Source organism: Vombatus ursinus, unplaced genomic scaffold, assembly GCF_900497805.2.
Source record: "Vombatus ursinus unplaced genomic scaffold, bare-nosed wombat genome assembly UNPS02014773.1, whole genome shotgun sequence".
In the NCBI taxonomy this organism is placed as follows: Eukaryota; Metazoa; Chordata; class Mammalia; order Diprotodontia; family Vombatidae; genus Vombatus; species Vombatus ursinus.
The window spans coordinates 33,068,422-33,084,390 of record NW_020954551.1 but is presented as its reverse complement, the minus strand read 5'-3'; the positions used below and the strand labels follow the sequence as shown (position 1 = coordinate 33,084,390).

The following is a 15,969-nucleotide window of genomic DNA, read 5'->3' as shown; positions in this document are numbered from 1 at the left end:
GTGTGTGTGTGTGTGTGTGTGTGTGTGTGTGTGTGTGTGTGTGTGTGATAATTTAGCTATCCTGTGAGTCTCTCCAGTCATATTGGGCGGCAATAAAACACCTGCTCAGCAACATCCTGACAGTTACTCAGTTTTACAATCTCAGAATCATTTTTGTTTCTTCCATCGTGAAAGGTGGCATGGCATAGCGGACCAGGTGCTAGACTTGGAGTCAAGAGGATCTGAATTCAAATCCTACCTTAGGCACTTACTAGTTGTATGATGCTGGGCAAGTCTCTTAACCACTGCCTGCCTCAATTTCCTCATCTGCTAAATAGGGCATTGGACTCAATAGTCTCTAAAATTCCTTCCAGCTCTAAATCTATAATCTCCCTCATCCCGGAACATATAAAATATTATTGATTCTACCTCCACATCTGTCTCCTCTCACTGAAAACAGCTTCTACCCTAATTCAGTCCCTCATCACCTCTTTCCTGGACTCTTGTAATAGCTGGTATGCCTGCTTCTAGTCTCTTCCATCTCCAGCCCATCCCCCACACTCTGCCAAATTTATGTTATTAAGACACAATATCTCTAAAGCAGTATTAACTACTCTAAAATCTTCTGTGGCTCCCTATTCCCTCAAGGATAACCTGCTAAGCTCTGAGGAGCCTGAGGTCTAAAGCCCTCCCCAGCACCTTTCCAATCTTTTCCCCAATGGCTCCCATTTGTGGACGCCATGTTCCAGCCACACTGGTCTGCTGGCTGTCCCCCGAACTTGCTGACCCTGTGAACTGTCCCCTGTGTCAGGCCTGCACGCCCTCCTCACCTCTGCCTCTCAGAATCCCTGGCTTCTCGAAAGGGTCAGGTCAGGTTCCACCTGTGATGAGAACCCTTTCTTGCTTTGCTCCTGGCCTCCCAGGCTTCCTTGAATACTGCTCCAATCCCACCTTCTGCAGGAAGCCCTTCTGGGTAGTCTCCTCCTCTACTGCCACTGACACTGCTAGTGCTTTCCCTGAGAGAGGACTTTGGATTTATACTGTTTGTTTATATCTTTTAAATACAAAATGACTTGTATGTTGTGAGCTGCTTGAAGGCACGAAATGTGTTCTTGCCTTTCATTGTCTCACCAGGTCTTAGCACAGTGCCTGGCGCATGGTAAGTGCTTAATAAATGCTTAGGGGGCAACTAAGAGGTCCAGTGGATAGAGTGCCTGGCTTGGAGTCAGGAACTCATCTTCCTTAATTCAACTCTGAGACATTTTCTAGCTCTGTGACCCTGGGCAAGTCATTTAACCCTGTTTGCCTCAGTTTCCTCATCTATAAAATGAGCTGGAGAAGGAAATGGCAAACCACTCCAGTATCTTTGCCAAGAAAACCCCAAATGGGTCATGAAGACTCGGACACAACTGAAAATGACTGAACAATAGCAACCACCATAGGGCTGGAGATGGGAGACTCAGACTCCATTTCTTTATCTTCTTTGCGGTGCGTTATTCCCCTACCTCCAACCCCTACCAGCACTTCCCTACCGTGCCCAATTTTGATAGATAAAGTAAATAATTTATTTCTTACATTATGCTTTTTGAATTTCTTTACTTGACATCTTGAACCATACAGAGGGCTTATGGTTTTCCTGCCCAGTAACTCCTGGGACATCGCTGTCAAAGAGACTTAATTTAGTAATGACCTTCTAGCTGCCTCTAGAGTCTGTCACCTTCTTCCCTCCAAGCCGTTTCCTCCCTCGTTCTCCTTGACTGTCACCCTTCCATGAGAGCACTCTGAAGTTCCCCAAAGTCCCAGGCACCCTGACATCTCCGGGCTCTGTTCTGCTCTGCCTAATCTGCTCTCTCTGTGATTTCAGGGTCCTAGTTAGCTGTTTAGTATTTGAGTGTGGGCGTGGGTGGAGAGATTCATAGTGATATTTCCCAAGGCCTTTGCTGTGGTTTGGTAGGTGGGCAGCTGGCTTCTAGCTCTTTCCTATATGACCCTAGACAAGCCGTTCTAACTTTTATGGGCCTCATCTGCAAAGTGAGAGAGATTGATCCCTGCTCCATCCTAATTCCCATGAGTAAGATGAGATAATCGACACAGCAGAAGGATTCTGAATTCTTAGGGAAAGATGCCCTAGAAAGCCAGGAAATTGGAAAAACCTCTGACTCATCTCCTTTTTCCTCTGGTCAGGGCTCCAGTTGATTCAAATCCTCTGTTGATTATCTCCAATTTATCTTGTGTGTATCTTGTTTGTATAAAGTTGCTTGCATATTTTGTCTTTAGTCCTGTTAGACTGAGTGCCTTGAGGGCTAGGCTGTCTTTTGCCTCTCCTCGAAATCCCAGAGCTTAGCACAATATGGCATTTTGAGGGTGCTTAGTAAATGCTTGTTGACTGACCCTCCTTGGGACATTGGTCCCCAGTGCTGTGGTATTCATGCTGGTAGCCTTTTTGGTTGGCTTTTCTGCCTCTGCAAGGCACCCTTGGTGGGCTTCTGGAAGTATGCTGGGATTCCGACTATTTAAAAATGCTACAGGAGGGGCAGCTAGGTGGCACAGTGGATAGAGCACTGGCCCTGGAGTCAAGAGGACCTGAGTTCAAATACGGGCTCAGACACATGGTACTCACTAGCTGTGTGACCCTAGGCAAGTCACTTAACCCTGATTGCCTCACCAAAACAGAAAGAAAGAGAAAGAAAAATGCTGCAAGAAGAAGAAAGACAAAGACGAATGAATGAATGATTAAATGAATGAATGAATGAATGTGCAAGCAAGCATTTATTAAGGACTTAATAGGTACTGTGCATTGTGCTAAGCCCAGGTGATAGAAATACAAAGCAAAGACAACTCCTGTCCTCAAGGAGCTTACATTTTAATGAGGGAGACTACTTAAGGAGGGGAGTACTAGCCAGATAGGAGCATTTTGGTCAGGTAGTGAGATGGTGAGTAAAGTCATAGGGAAGTGAGTTAATTAACATGCCCCATCTAGGAACAATCCTGAGTTTCAATCTAGTCTAGACACTGTGTGACTGTGTGACTCTGGGCAAGTCACTTAACCCTGTCTACCTCAGTTTCTTTATCTGTAAAATGAGCTGGAGAAGAAAATGGCAAACCAGTCCAGTATCTTTGCCAAGAACACCCCAAATGGGGTACAAAGAGTTGGACATGACTGAGAAACGACTGACCAACAAGTCCAGGAACAATAACAGATATTAACTGACCATGTTTCTTAATTCGAGAACCAGAGGGGGAAGGGGAGGAGAGGTGGAAAGGGCAGAGAGCAATGGTCAGACTGTCGGATTCTTGGACAAGGAGGCTGTGGAGAAGGTGGCCTGAGAGGGGGAGTGAAGTGAAGGAAGGCTTCAGCTTTCCTGAAGTAGTGCTATTGGAGAGGCTGTCACCAGTCAGGAGTGAGGCAGGGCTGAGGGTGGGGTGGGGTGGGGTGGTTAGGGGTAGAGTGGAAATCCCTCCAGGGGATGGACTCTGAAGCAGGAGGCTAGAAGAGACCATGGGGGAGGTGGCTAGAGAGAAGGAAGCCCCTTGGAGAGCCGTCCAGGAGGTTCTTGCAAATGCCAGAGCAGGACTGAATGTTTATTTGTCATGGCAACCAGCACCTTCCTTCCAGGGCTCCAGGAAGGAGAAAATCCCACTGTGGCTTTTGCAAATGGTAGGGTAAGAAAAAATGTTGTTTTGTTTTCATTAAAGTCCTAATCCTTAGCCTGGCATTTCAGGGTCCTCCACACATGGGCTTCAGGTTACCTTTTCCAGCCTTCTCACATTATTCTTCCTCCTACACCCTGAGCTTCAAAACAAATCGGGCTGTTTGCCATTCACCAGGCACATTCTTAACATTTTCCACCCCATGCCTTGGTCACCAATCAATCAATCAACAAATATTTATTAAGCACCTACTATGTGTTATGACTATGCTAGACACTGGAGATACAAGTACAAGCAGTGAGACAATCTGTACTCACTAGAAGCCTACATCTAATGGAGGAAACAATAAATACATATAAAACACATAATGCATATGTATAAAGCCGGTGAATACAAACAAGTCAGTCCTCAAACATTTATTAAGCACTTAGCACAGGGCCTAGCCCCTAGTAAGTGCTATATAAATGTTAGCTATTATTATCATCATCATCATCATTATCATTATTATTATTATTATTATTATCTGCTTTGTGCTAGGCATTGTGCTAAGTGCTAGAAATTCAAAGAGAGGCAAAAACTCAGTTCCTGTCCTCAAGGAGCTCACAATCCATAATTGAGGCCTTGCCAGTGGGTTGGGGCTGTTGGGGTGCCACTACTCTCTGCTGCTCCCTGGGTAGATGATCTTTGTGAGCTGCTAATAGCTAGGCTGGGGCTCGCTTCCATCTGGTTTTTCTTACTTAGCCTGATTTTCTATACCAGAGCATACGGTTCTTCCATTTACACTAGGGTTGGTGAATTACTGTTAGATCCTCAGTCAAGGACTGAGAGCTGCCCCTTCCCATGTTACGTCGTTAGATCCACCATTAATGCCTCTGCCATTGCTGGGCCAGGACTCTTAGAACAAATGAGCCAATGTCACTTTTCATTCCAGAGCCCCAAACAAAACTTTGCAAAAACCCCTTGTGAATAGCACCCCCTCCCCCTGACCACTCCTCAAGTGGGATGGAGACTCCCACTGAGCTTGGCACCACTCTCTGTGGAAGTTCTCCTTTTTGGTAGCGTCCCATCCAGCCTGCTGAGTTTTAGGCCTCTTTGACGTCACTTGCTTCAGCCCCTGTTGGCCTCTAGGGCAAAGGTGTCAAACATGAACCCGTTGGCCACATGCAACCCAAAACCTTCCTGAGTGCACCAGAACCAGAGTAAGATGTAATTGGGAAATATTTAACCAAATAAATAAAAATACAATAAAACATAGACAACATTACATTTTAAAACTAAGGGATCCTGATGTATGAATTAGTGGTCCCTGTTTCTGTTTTAGTTTGACAGCGCTGGTCTAGAATACCCCAGGATCTTTGGTTTTCTGCCAGCCTATCCACAGACAGGATCTTTTCTCGCTTCTTCACACACGACTCCCTTCCCCTAACCCATCATGCCTCAAATCACATTCCTTTACTGAGTGCCCTGGAAAGGAGATGAAGGCTCCTTTGGTGGATCCTCAGGGGCTCCTTGGGTGAGATCTGAGCCTGTACTAGAGTTTGAAACATTTTGTTACGGGACCATTGGTTATTTCATTGGGAAAGCTGTGTTGAACTGTTGTAGAACTCGACGCTCTTAGAAGGTGGTCCATGAAGCAGGAGCACGAGCTCTGCTGCCCCCAATCCCAAGAGGTGAAGGCCATCCCTGGGCTTCAGTAAGTCAGGGCCAGCATCTCGCATCTTTTGTTTTGGGGGTCTGATGTTGTAGCAGCGACCAGGAGGCTGGAGCTTCTCAAGGCCCAGGTCTACTGAAAAGACCATAGCAAAGGGAAGGATCTGAACCTTCCTTTTTTCCAGATACAACTCTTGGGCTATTGTTCCAAGAGTTCTCTTTCATTTTAAGTTGCTATTACTTTAGTTTGATATTTGGAGGCAATGTGGTACCCACAAGGGATGGCCACCATCACCACCCCAATTCCCAGAACTCACTTGGATTTGAGTTCCAGCTCTGCTGTTGTTACCTGTATGACCCTGGGCAGGTCACGTAAGCCTCTGTTTCCACATCTGTAAAATAAGGAGGTTGGACTAGGGAGCCTTTAAAGTCCCTTGCAGCTCATAGTCTAGGATCTCATAATCCTTGACTTCATAAATACGGGCATTCTTCCATGGTTCCCATCTACTCCTTCTTTTCTATTTAATTTTTATCTCTGACTTACCATAAGTCCTCTTTAGAAGACCTACCCAATGCCCTAGAGGTCTTGTGCTGGTTCTTTTGTGGATTCTATGTCAGCCCTTGGTTGTCCATCTGTTATCTCCCATTATAACCTGATTCAGAATGCTGGAAGAAAGGTACCAATCAATCAATCAATCAATCAACGTACATTTACTAAGCACTTATTATGTGCTAGGCAATGTGATTTGCCTTATCCAGAAACCCATTAGGAATAGCCTTGAACTATCAGTCTCCTAGCACTATTCTCTCTTATTGGTAATGGGAGCAGTCATCCCATTGGGGCCCCCTGGATTCTAAGATGCCTAGACCTTTTAAAGGCCTGTCTGTGGGCAGGTGTATCAGTAGCAGAGCAACAATCATGTCCCTTGAAACAAGCAGCAGGTACCTTCAGGTGCGTTCATTTTCTTAGTTGTCACAGTCAGTTGACTTCTGGTGTAAAGACCTGCATTTGGGGGTTTTTTGTCTTGTTTTTAAAAGATAAATGTGCCATCTCCGGATGAGAAAACCACCTGAAAATTCACATGTAGTTTTCTTCCTAGGTGAAAGAGCAGAGTGTGGCACCACAAGGTAAGAGCCCCAAGGCTTTGTTTTTTAACCTGCTTGGTTGGGGGGAGGGAGGAGAGGGCTGACTGTTTCTTTCCTGCCCCCATTGGAGTCTAAGGTAGGCCATGGTCCCTGGCTTCAGTGCATGGTTCTTATTGGACAGGGTTGTGTCCAGTTGGGTACCAGATTGGGGAATATGATGGGGAAGACATTAAATACACTGTGATATTCTTGATGCCCCTGATATGAGAAGATTCATAAAATCTGACAAACCCATTTTTAGCTACAGTATCATGTCTAGCCAACTGGTTCCTAAATTCCTGATAGCACTATGAACTATAGGCCTGGGTCACAGATACTGAGATGGGTTATATTTGGGTAGCCTTTTACTGCATTCTATGAGATAATGATTTTTTTTTTGTATTACTGAGGTCCTGACTGTCATCTACGCTACTGGGGATTGAACCAAATGTTGAGATTCTAGGAGAACTATTGAGTTACTCTTGGCCAGTCAGGGCCAATTATGACACAACCATGATTTGACTGTGTTGGGACACTAAGCAATGTGCTCATGCCCAAGATAGGTACTAAGTGTTTACTACTGATTACCAAGGTACCAAGACTTTAGATTTTGTACCCTTGCCCCCATAAGCCTCCATGTCCACCCATTTTCCCTAGCCCTCATGTTCCAGTCTATTATCTCAAGAGGAACAGCTGACATTAACTGAGCAAGTAGGCAATTTCAGGTAGTGCCCTTCCCCTTTTTTTGGGTTGTTCTTTGAAAAAGAAGCCAACTGCTGACCCTTACCTCCCTCCACCCCTATAAAACTTTCTACTTCAGGCCCCTCTCTCAAGTGCCCACCTGCCCTTTGACTTGCTGGCCACTCCTGGATCACTATTGACAGGTGGTCATCCTTTTAGAGTGGTCAGCGGTCCTGGTCTCCTGGGTTTTTTGTTGTCTTCTCTTTGGTAGAAAGGACTTTTTATTGTATGTGTTTATAGGCTAGAGAGTAATCCACAGGAGCTCAAGCCAATAAAAGAGCTAGTACTTTAGATGTGGGGCTAAACAGTGAACAAAGAAAAGAAACAGGTGGGGTGCCTGGGAATGCAAGGGCATCATGCAGCTAAGATCATTGTCAGCCTTCAATAGCATGCCACCATGAGATGCCTCCAAATTAAACAGATGCTTCAAAGCTGTCAGATATTTGGCCGGGGCAGGGAGGGAAGCATTTTGAGAATCCAGCACATACAACAAATATCACTGCCCAAGACTAGGATTTTCTCCAGGCCCTGTTGACCTCTGGACTCCTCAGAGCTTCTCCAGGAGTGCGTCCATGGTAGCTATACCCATGCTTAGAAGGCATTGGAAGTGTTTGCCTTCATGGGCCACCCTGGTGTGAGAAAGAAGCAAAGTTATTGGCTGCCAAGCTTCCCTTCTGCCCCCACTTACTGCCCTCCATCTTTCCCCAGAGACATGAGTAAGTCAACAGTAGACTCTGTCTCCAGAAGCTTCACCAAGTGGTCTTACATTATGTGAATTCAGACATTGTCCCACGGAGAGAGATGAAAGCCATCCAAACAACTTGATGAATATCGACCTGGAAAGGGATCTGGAACATGGAGAAGGTTGAGCTGAACAATTTTCCTTTTGCTGGGGGATCTAGGCAGGAAAATCAGGAGTCCTTTTTAGGACTAACCCAGGCAGCTTCTATCTCTGGTCCTAGTAGCCTGGAAACATTAGAAATACTTTTAGCTTAAGACTATATGCCTCTTAGCATATAGGGGTCAGTGGCTATGCAGAACAGCTTTCTAAGAACCTTTTAAAGCCCATTAATTGCTTCTTGACAATCCCACTTTGTCAGAAGAGCATATTTCCCCTCTCGGCAGCACTAAAGACCACATTTCCCAGCAAAGGTTGCAAAGAGTGAAGAAGATGAAAGCTTCTACCACCCTCTAGTTTCCGGAGCTCACTGGGCATGTGACTTTGTTCCACACAGCAAAGTTCAGGAGAGGGTATCTGCTGCCAAACCTGTGGATTGGTCCTGAGGCAGTTGCCTTATAATCTTATAAGTTATTGTTTTGATTGTTGCTTTTCAACTGGAGGTCCAAGAGGCTTCATCTCCAAAATCATCTCTAGGCTAGGTCTGATAGCCATTTTAGCTCATGTGTAGAAATTAGTCAGTTTACAAAGACACTAGACTAGTTACAGTTGGTAATCCATCCATCAATCAATAAACATTTATTAAGCTCCTGTTATGTGGGAGGCATTGTGATAAGCACTAGGGCTACAAAAAGGGGGCAAAAGACAGTCCCTGCCCTCAAGGAGCTCACTATCTAATGGTAGATGGGGAGTTGCTGAAATGAAAACAAAACAAAATCCAATTTTTATGTGAGTTTTCAGAAAGTGAATTTGAAAGCACTTTTAGAAACTTTGAGTTTAAAACTAGTAAGTAATGGGAAAGAAATCCTACTTTCAGTGAGTTGATAGTAACAAAGTGTAGAACAATAAATGAATTAAATAAGTATTGCTTTCGCTCCAAATCTAGTTTTAACTTGTTTTGACCTCGCTGTTTTTTCTTTTTGGTCTTTTTTTTTTTTTTAAACAAACAATCCTTCTGAGGTCTTACAACTAGTGCATGCCAGAGCAGGGACTTTGACCTTGATCTTTAAATTCTAAGGCTAATGCTTATTCTGTTACACAGTACAGCTTCCCAATATAGATGGCGGATCCTGTGGAGACAGGTCACCTTTGCCTGGTGCACAGGGTTTGGAGAGAAGAATAGGGGATGCGAGATGAGATGGGAAAAGGTGGTTGTTGACCTCACTGTTTTTCAATTCTATATATGTTTTAAAAATTCACTTTTCTACAACGCCCAGAATCCAGATTTTCTCTAAACTCAGACCTCTTTCTTCAGTGCCTGGTGTACTTATGCCAGGGGTAACAAACAAACTTGAATAATGATTGCTGTTGATGAGAGTCTGGGAAGGTCTGCACTGCTGTTTTATAAGTAGATTGATGTCTTTGCAAAAAAGAGACAAGCTTCGGTACACAGACCATGACACATACAGGACTGTCCCCAAAGTCTTGATTTTGGCTGCCTAGTGCATGAACTTCTTCCCTTGTGTTGGAGTTAGATTATGTTCTCCAAACTAAAATCTGGCAGCTATTTTCCAGGCTGATTTTCTGGGGTACTTTTATAGGCAAAATCATGTGAGAATTCTTGCCCAGTCAGAGGCATTCTTGGAGATTATGTCTAACATGTTCACCTCCATGAATCGTTGTGTCTTTTCAGTGGTACTGGATCATTGTTTCCATTTTGAAAGGGGGTGCAGTGCATTTCTGTAGGGTTCTGTTGTCGTCTTATCCCCTGGAGAAACTTCAGGCCAGGTCTTACATTTTGTGTTAATTTGATCCAACTTGAGACTGAAAGGGGACATTACTTCCTGGTTTCTCTTTTTTCCTCTCTGTGTCTGTGATGTTCTCCCTCTCTCTCTCTCTCTCTCTCTCTCTCTCTCTCTCTCTCTCTCTCTCTCTCTCTCTCTCCCCCCTCTCTCTTCTGTCTTTCTCTCCCTTTATCTTTTCCTCACCTTCTCTCTCTTCCTTACCCTCTTCTCTCTCTCTCCTCCTCTGCTCCCCCTCTCCTTTTTGTCCTTCCTTCTCATCCTCTTCATCCTCCTCCTCCTCCTCTTCTTCCTCTACTACTTCTCCTTCCTCTTCTTCCTCTCTGTGTGTGTCTCCCTCTTCCCCTCTCTTCCTCTCCTCCTTGTATCTCTCTCTCTCTCTCTGTTTCTCTCTGTCTCTGTCTCTGTCTCTCTGTCTTTCTGTCTCTCTCTGCCACTGACCAGCAGAAGAGATGGAAGACTTAGGTTGCCTCACTTTCCCTGGCTGAGCCCTTCCTCTGCTCCCCACCTTGTGTCCCATCCAGCACTTCAGTAAGTCTGCACCAATTTGATGTTGTACAAAGTTGGGACCCCTTTGTTTCCTTTTTGGAAATTCTACCTCAGAGGCCTCCTTCCAAAGCACCTTGACAAGAAATCAGTCTGTTTGCTTTTAACTGATCCTTAGTTTTCTTTCTAGGGGTGGACAACACAAGTGAAATTGTCTCCTACCTCTTTCCTTTGCCTTGTGTCTCTAAGCTCCAAAGGACTGAGAGGTTTTTTGTTTTTGTTTTTGTTTTTGTTTTTAAGAGGAGGCCTACAGGCAAACACCCTAGATTTTTTTTTTATCCTTATATATCCAGCCTGTGCATCAAAGGGGATCTGGTAATACCGGCCCTGAGTTTTCATGGAAGTCTCCTCCATTCCACTGGATAGTTCATGACAAAACCATTTCCATAATTCTGTGAGCCTCTGCCCCCCAGATTCAAGTTCCAGAGACCTGAATGTATCACTACTTATGATTACCACTGCCTAACTTATATGAATGTGGGCTCCATTTTGAATCTCCACTACTTCCCCATCTGTAGAATGGGCATAATAATCTCTGCCTACCTCACAGGGTTGTTGTGAGGATAAGACTAAATTATGGATGTGTAAATCCCTTGAAAAAGTTAGAACACCCTTCCCTCTATTGCTCTCTGCCCCCTCCCCCAATCCATCGCTTCAGACAAGGTAAACATATTTGTTTTCTTCAAGTCTCACCCTCTTCCAGAGTTTGGAAGCCTGTGGCCTTGTGCTGAATTTTTGGTATTTTCTTTTGGTCGTTCTAATCAGTAACACCAAGGCACACAGATTACCGATAGCCCCCAAAAGGCCACTTTAAAAAAATGACATAGATGGATTTGTCTCACCAAAATTCTGCAGATTGGTGTTGGGCTTGGAAGGATCTTGCCTCTTGTGTCTCAACCTTTTTTAGTTGTTTCTTTAGACTTTTTCCATGTAAAACTGACCCCTTCAGCCCTTGTTTTCACAGTGGTTGCAACTAGCTGTTTTGGATGTCAGCTGTGTCTTCCCATGCATGTCCTGCCTGGGGCCAGCAACATTTGCTCTTTGGTATCTGGGAGAGGATCGGATGGGTTTCTTAGGTCTGCTGGGCATATTGGTACAGTAAGCCAACAAGTGCCCTGGTAGCAGGGAAGAAACCATGCTTGGCTATGGGACTGCCCCATGACTGCCAGTTGGCATGTTTGATACTCTCTGCCAGTTCTAATTGTGTGACCTTGGGCAAGTCACTTCCTGTTCTGAGTGTTAGGCTCCTCACCTATAAAATGGAAAGGGGGGGGTATTCTTTCCGGTTTTATAATTCTATACTTCACCCTGAGAGAGGAGCCCCAATATTGCTTCCAAATTTTTATTCAAGATCCTAGACTGTCTTTGGACTTTGAACACCTGGATTCAGATCTCATTTCTGCTGTGTATTACCTGTGTTACTTTGGTCAAGTCTCTAAACCTCTCTAGGCCTCAGTTTCCGCATCTGTAAAGTGAAATCCGAAGTGTCAAACTCATGGCTGGTAAGGTAAAACTCCTTAGTGAGTCCTGAGCCAGATTAAAATGTAATTTGAGAATGTTTAATAAAATACACTACAACATAGGTAATGTTAATTTGTGGTTTTCTAAGTCAATTTGTGGCTTGCAGGGGTTCTTTTCTATTTCGGTTTGACACTACAGGATAAGCTTCCACCTCTAAAACTGTGACCCTTTTACTTGGTTGGTGGGAATTTTTCTTAATCTCAAATAGATTATTCCAGGAAAATAACCATGTTGAGTCAGGCCACCCCGGGTAATAAAAGATGAGCAAATAGAAACCCACAGGTATATGCATGTTAAGCAACCTTGGAAACATGTCCAGTGTCTGTGGCTATTTCACTGTCTCTGGTGAATCATGCTGGTGTTTTCTTATTTGGCTGCTCTAGTCTGTGGAAGAGTAGAGCTCAGGAAAAGGCAGCTTCAACTAAAGCAAGACACTTTCAGCCCAGCTGACAGAACTTGGGGCCAATGGCTAATGGGCTGGAGTTAGATGGTTGTTTCTGATTCCAGTCCTAATTCACTTGTTTTTTTGTTTTTTAATCTCATTCAAGTGAGACCCTCTCCCTGGACCTCAGCTTTTTCATCTGTAAGATGGGGATAATAATTACCTGGTTCATAGCGGGCCAGTATGATAAGATTAATACAGTGCATCTGAAATGCCAAGAGGCATTAGGAAGATAATTTTGCTGTGATTGAACATTGAATTTCAGCCAAAACAATGGAAATTACCCTTTATGGTCATCTTTGAAAGTCTCTTGCTTTCTCTGGCTATCAGATAACATCTCTCTCTCCTGATTTCTTCTCCATCTTGTCAGCTTTTCAGGATGGCAACCTTCTGATTGACATGGCAACGGTCTTTGGGATATGATGTTATTATTTTCTTCCTATTGAATAGTGGTGATTTAGCATGTATTTCAGTTACATGCCCATGTTGCTTTAACAGTTTAATCCTAAAAACTGCTTAACATGGTGTTAAGCATGGTTGAGATTTCTTTAAGTATAGTCATAGACTTCTGAAGGCTTACAGATGGAGTGCTGTAGACAGAAGCCGTGGGACTCAAGGACTGTGGTGGTGTATTTCTGTACCCTGTCTCCACCCCCATCCCCACCCCACCCCCACCCTCCAAGCACATCACTGGCCATGAGTTTTCAGAGCTTTTCCAGTTGCCTGTTTACGTTGGTTGTTTTGTTGATTTCTTTTATTCCGTTTTCCCCTAGGCCCCCATGTCTTCCCCCTAAACCACAGAAAATGAGGAGACCTAGGCCTCTCTCAGTGTATAATCATAAACTCTTTAACGGCCGTATGGAAACGTTCATTAAGGTACTTGCTGGGAAACCTGAAGAGTCTGTGAATGCTCCAGATGTAATGGCAGCCTTCCTTCTCTTTCCTGCTACATATTCACCTTAGCGGCCAAGCCTTTTCCTACTCCACACTTAATCCATTGCCTCCACCATGCCTTCTCTTTGTGCTCTGCTCTGGGTCTCAGTGAAGGTTTCCAATCCAAGCCATTGTCTCCCCTGAGTTCCTTCCCACAATCCTGTGCACTATTAGGGGTGGGGCAGGAATAAGATGGGAAAAGAGCAAAGAGCTCATAAAGGCAGAAAGTGAGTGACAACCCCCAATGGAACCTAAGTGGAAATGAAATACTGGCACATGTATCTCAGTCAGCCGTGTCTTATCACAGCAGACAGCAGTCCTGGGTGTGGGGGACAGAGTTAAAGGAATACCCTGATGTTACCTTCTGTCCTTCCCCAGACTAAGAGGACTGATTTACTGAGAGAAACAGAAAGAAAATCCCTGAGGATCATACAAAAAAACTAATTAAAAAAAACTTGGCATGATACCAGAGGAAGAAAGCATATTCTATATTTATTAGTTTCTCCTTTGAACAACCTCCCTCTTTACAATTTATTCCTCTTGTCCTGTTCTTTTCCCCCACCAGAAGAGTTGGAGTCAGGAGTATACTTTTTGAAGTCATAGGTTATAATTATTTTTACTACTAGTAATAATAATAATAATAATAATAATTCTCTTGTATGGCACTCTTAAGGGTTTGCAAAATGCTTTACATGTATCTTCTCATGTAACACCCACTTAAAATACCTAAATGAAAAATAAATCCCACACATTTCCATTGAATTCACTTTCTCTTTTCCTGGCTGGAGTAACAGAAAGCTGTCCTAGTTGTAACACCTTGAGGTAGATGGCAAAGCCCTTTTGGAAAGACTCACTGATGTTTAGCAGGTGGGGGAAGAGAAGAGAGTAGCTGAGGAAGAAAATCGTTATTCTCGGCATTACTTAAGGAGAAAAAAAATTAGCCCAGCTGGTTGGTTTGAGAGCCAAATGCTATCTAGTTGACAGATACCATCTAGAGAAAATGAAACACTTAGGTGTCTGGAGAAGTTACTGTTTCCCGTAAGAGCTCTCAATCCTGCCTCAGTAAAATCCTGCCTCTACCACTGCTGCAAGCATTTCTCTTAGCAGGGATTTTGAAGGAGGGAGGAGTGGGCATATGCTGTAATGAGCAAATGTCCGCCAACTTCAGCTGCCTTTCCAGGAGAGGGGGAGGGTGATACAGCATAGGGCTATTGTGGGATCAGTCAGTAGGGTGTGGCCTTGGCCTGAAGTTAAGATAGTGGCCCAAGGTTATAAGGAAGATCCCACCAACAAAACAGAATCCCAAGAGGTCTTTGGGCTCTTACCTTTGTGTGCTTAGTATTGGGAAAGAAGAGGCGAGAGTATTTTCAGGTGAAATTGATGGTTGAGAGTGACAAGAACTGGCAGAGGATGGGAGGGACTGTTTTACCATATGGAATGGATGTCCAAGGAGATAATATATTACTATGGGAGGTTTTCCTAGAAAGTAAGTATTCATCCTTCTGGATTAAGGAGAGAATTATGTTTGTGAAGAGTCCCATGGTGAGGGCTGTATCATTTCTGGAAAAGATGGAACCCTATTCTAGATTTAATCCCCTTTTCCTCCATCTTCTTTCTTATATTTACCCTCCCTTCACAAATAATTTTTTAAAAGGTCTCCTCCAGTATCTCCCATCTTAAATCTTTGTGTTAATCAATAAATCAGTTAATAAACATTTTTGAGTTCCCACTATGTGTAGAAAAGTCTGCCAGGTATATAAAGGTTGAAAGGAAATATGATAAGATAAGAAGCCGATAGCCTAACTGGGAGATAGACCATACACACATAAAAAGATAATAATGCAAGGCATTTTATGATTAGTATAAGCAAAGAGTCTAGTGATATTTGGAGGTAGAGAAGAGCAGGGAAGGTATTGCAGACTGAAGAAAATGGCATAGACAAAAGTGTGGAGATGGGATCTAGGTCTCAACATATGTTGAGTTCTTTTAAAAAGGCTCATTAGTTACCACCTGTAAACAGTGAATTCTCTGTTACCCGGTGTTATTAAGGAATGGAGTGTTTTTGTTAATTGAATAATCTGGTTAACAGAGGCATACAACATTTGAAGAGTAGGCATCTCTTTAATTCACCTACTCATCCTCCCTCCGCTCTCAATCAGGAGGTTGATGGACATAGAAATTAAGCCTGCCTCACAAGGTGTGGCTTATATAAAATAATGTGGCTGAAATCCAAAGAATGGAACAGGTCTTGAACATCCAAATAAATGTGGTCCTCTTGAAATTCATCAGCTAAGGAAGCTACAGGCTTATTCCAATGATACTGCCATTGTTCCACATATTTCTGGAATTTCTCCTTGGTAATTCCCATTTTAGCCTATTGCATGCTTTTTCTGATATATCAAATGGTGACAAATATTTCTTCTTTGAAGGTATATTTAATTTTTTGGAAATAATCTAGCATCATTTAGGGCCAAATCTGATGACTAAGATGAATGACCAAATTGTGATACAATTTGGGCTCCAAAACAAGATGTGATGTTAACATTATAAGTTTGTTTTTCTTGTTTGGCTAATAAAGTGGCTCTGAAGACATTTTCCAAAAAGGAGTTCATACAGTGTTTTAAACAATGGCATCATCACTTATAGAGTAATAGTCTTATAGACTTACTATAAAATGTTTGTTCCATAATCAATTTCATTACTTAATATTGTACCTTATTTTTATTATATATTTCAAAAGA

At 43.4% G+C, this 15,969-nt stretch overlaps 1 protein-coding gene across 2 annotated transcripts in view; it reads left to right on the top strand.

Moving 5' to 3' along the window:
- The window catches only part of SRGAP3 (SLIT-ROBO Rho GTPase activating protein 3), a 274,861-nt gene that overhangs the window by 210,552 nt on the left and 48,340 nt on the right, over positions 1-15,969 (top strand). For both annotated transcript variants that reach the window (XM_027864072.1, XM_027864073.1), the window contains exons 11-12: positions 6,381-6,408; positions 13,069-13,171. In XM_027864072.1, coding sequence (XP_027719873.1) covers positions 6,381-6,408; positions 13,069-13,171 — 131 coding nt within the window. The remainder of the gene's footprint in view (positions 1-6,380; positions 6,409-13,068; positions 13,172-15,969) is intronic.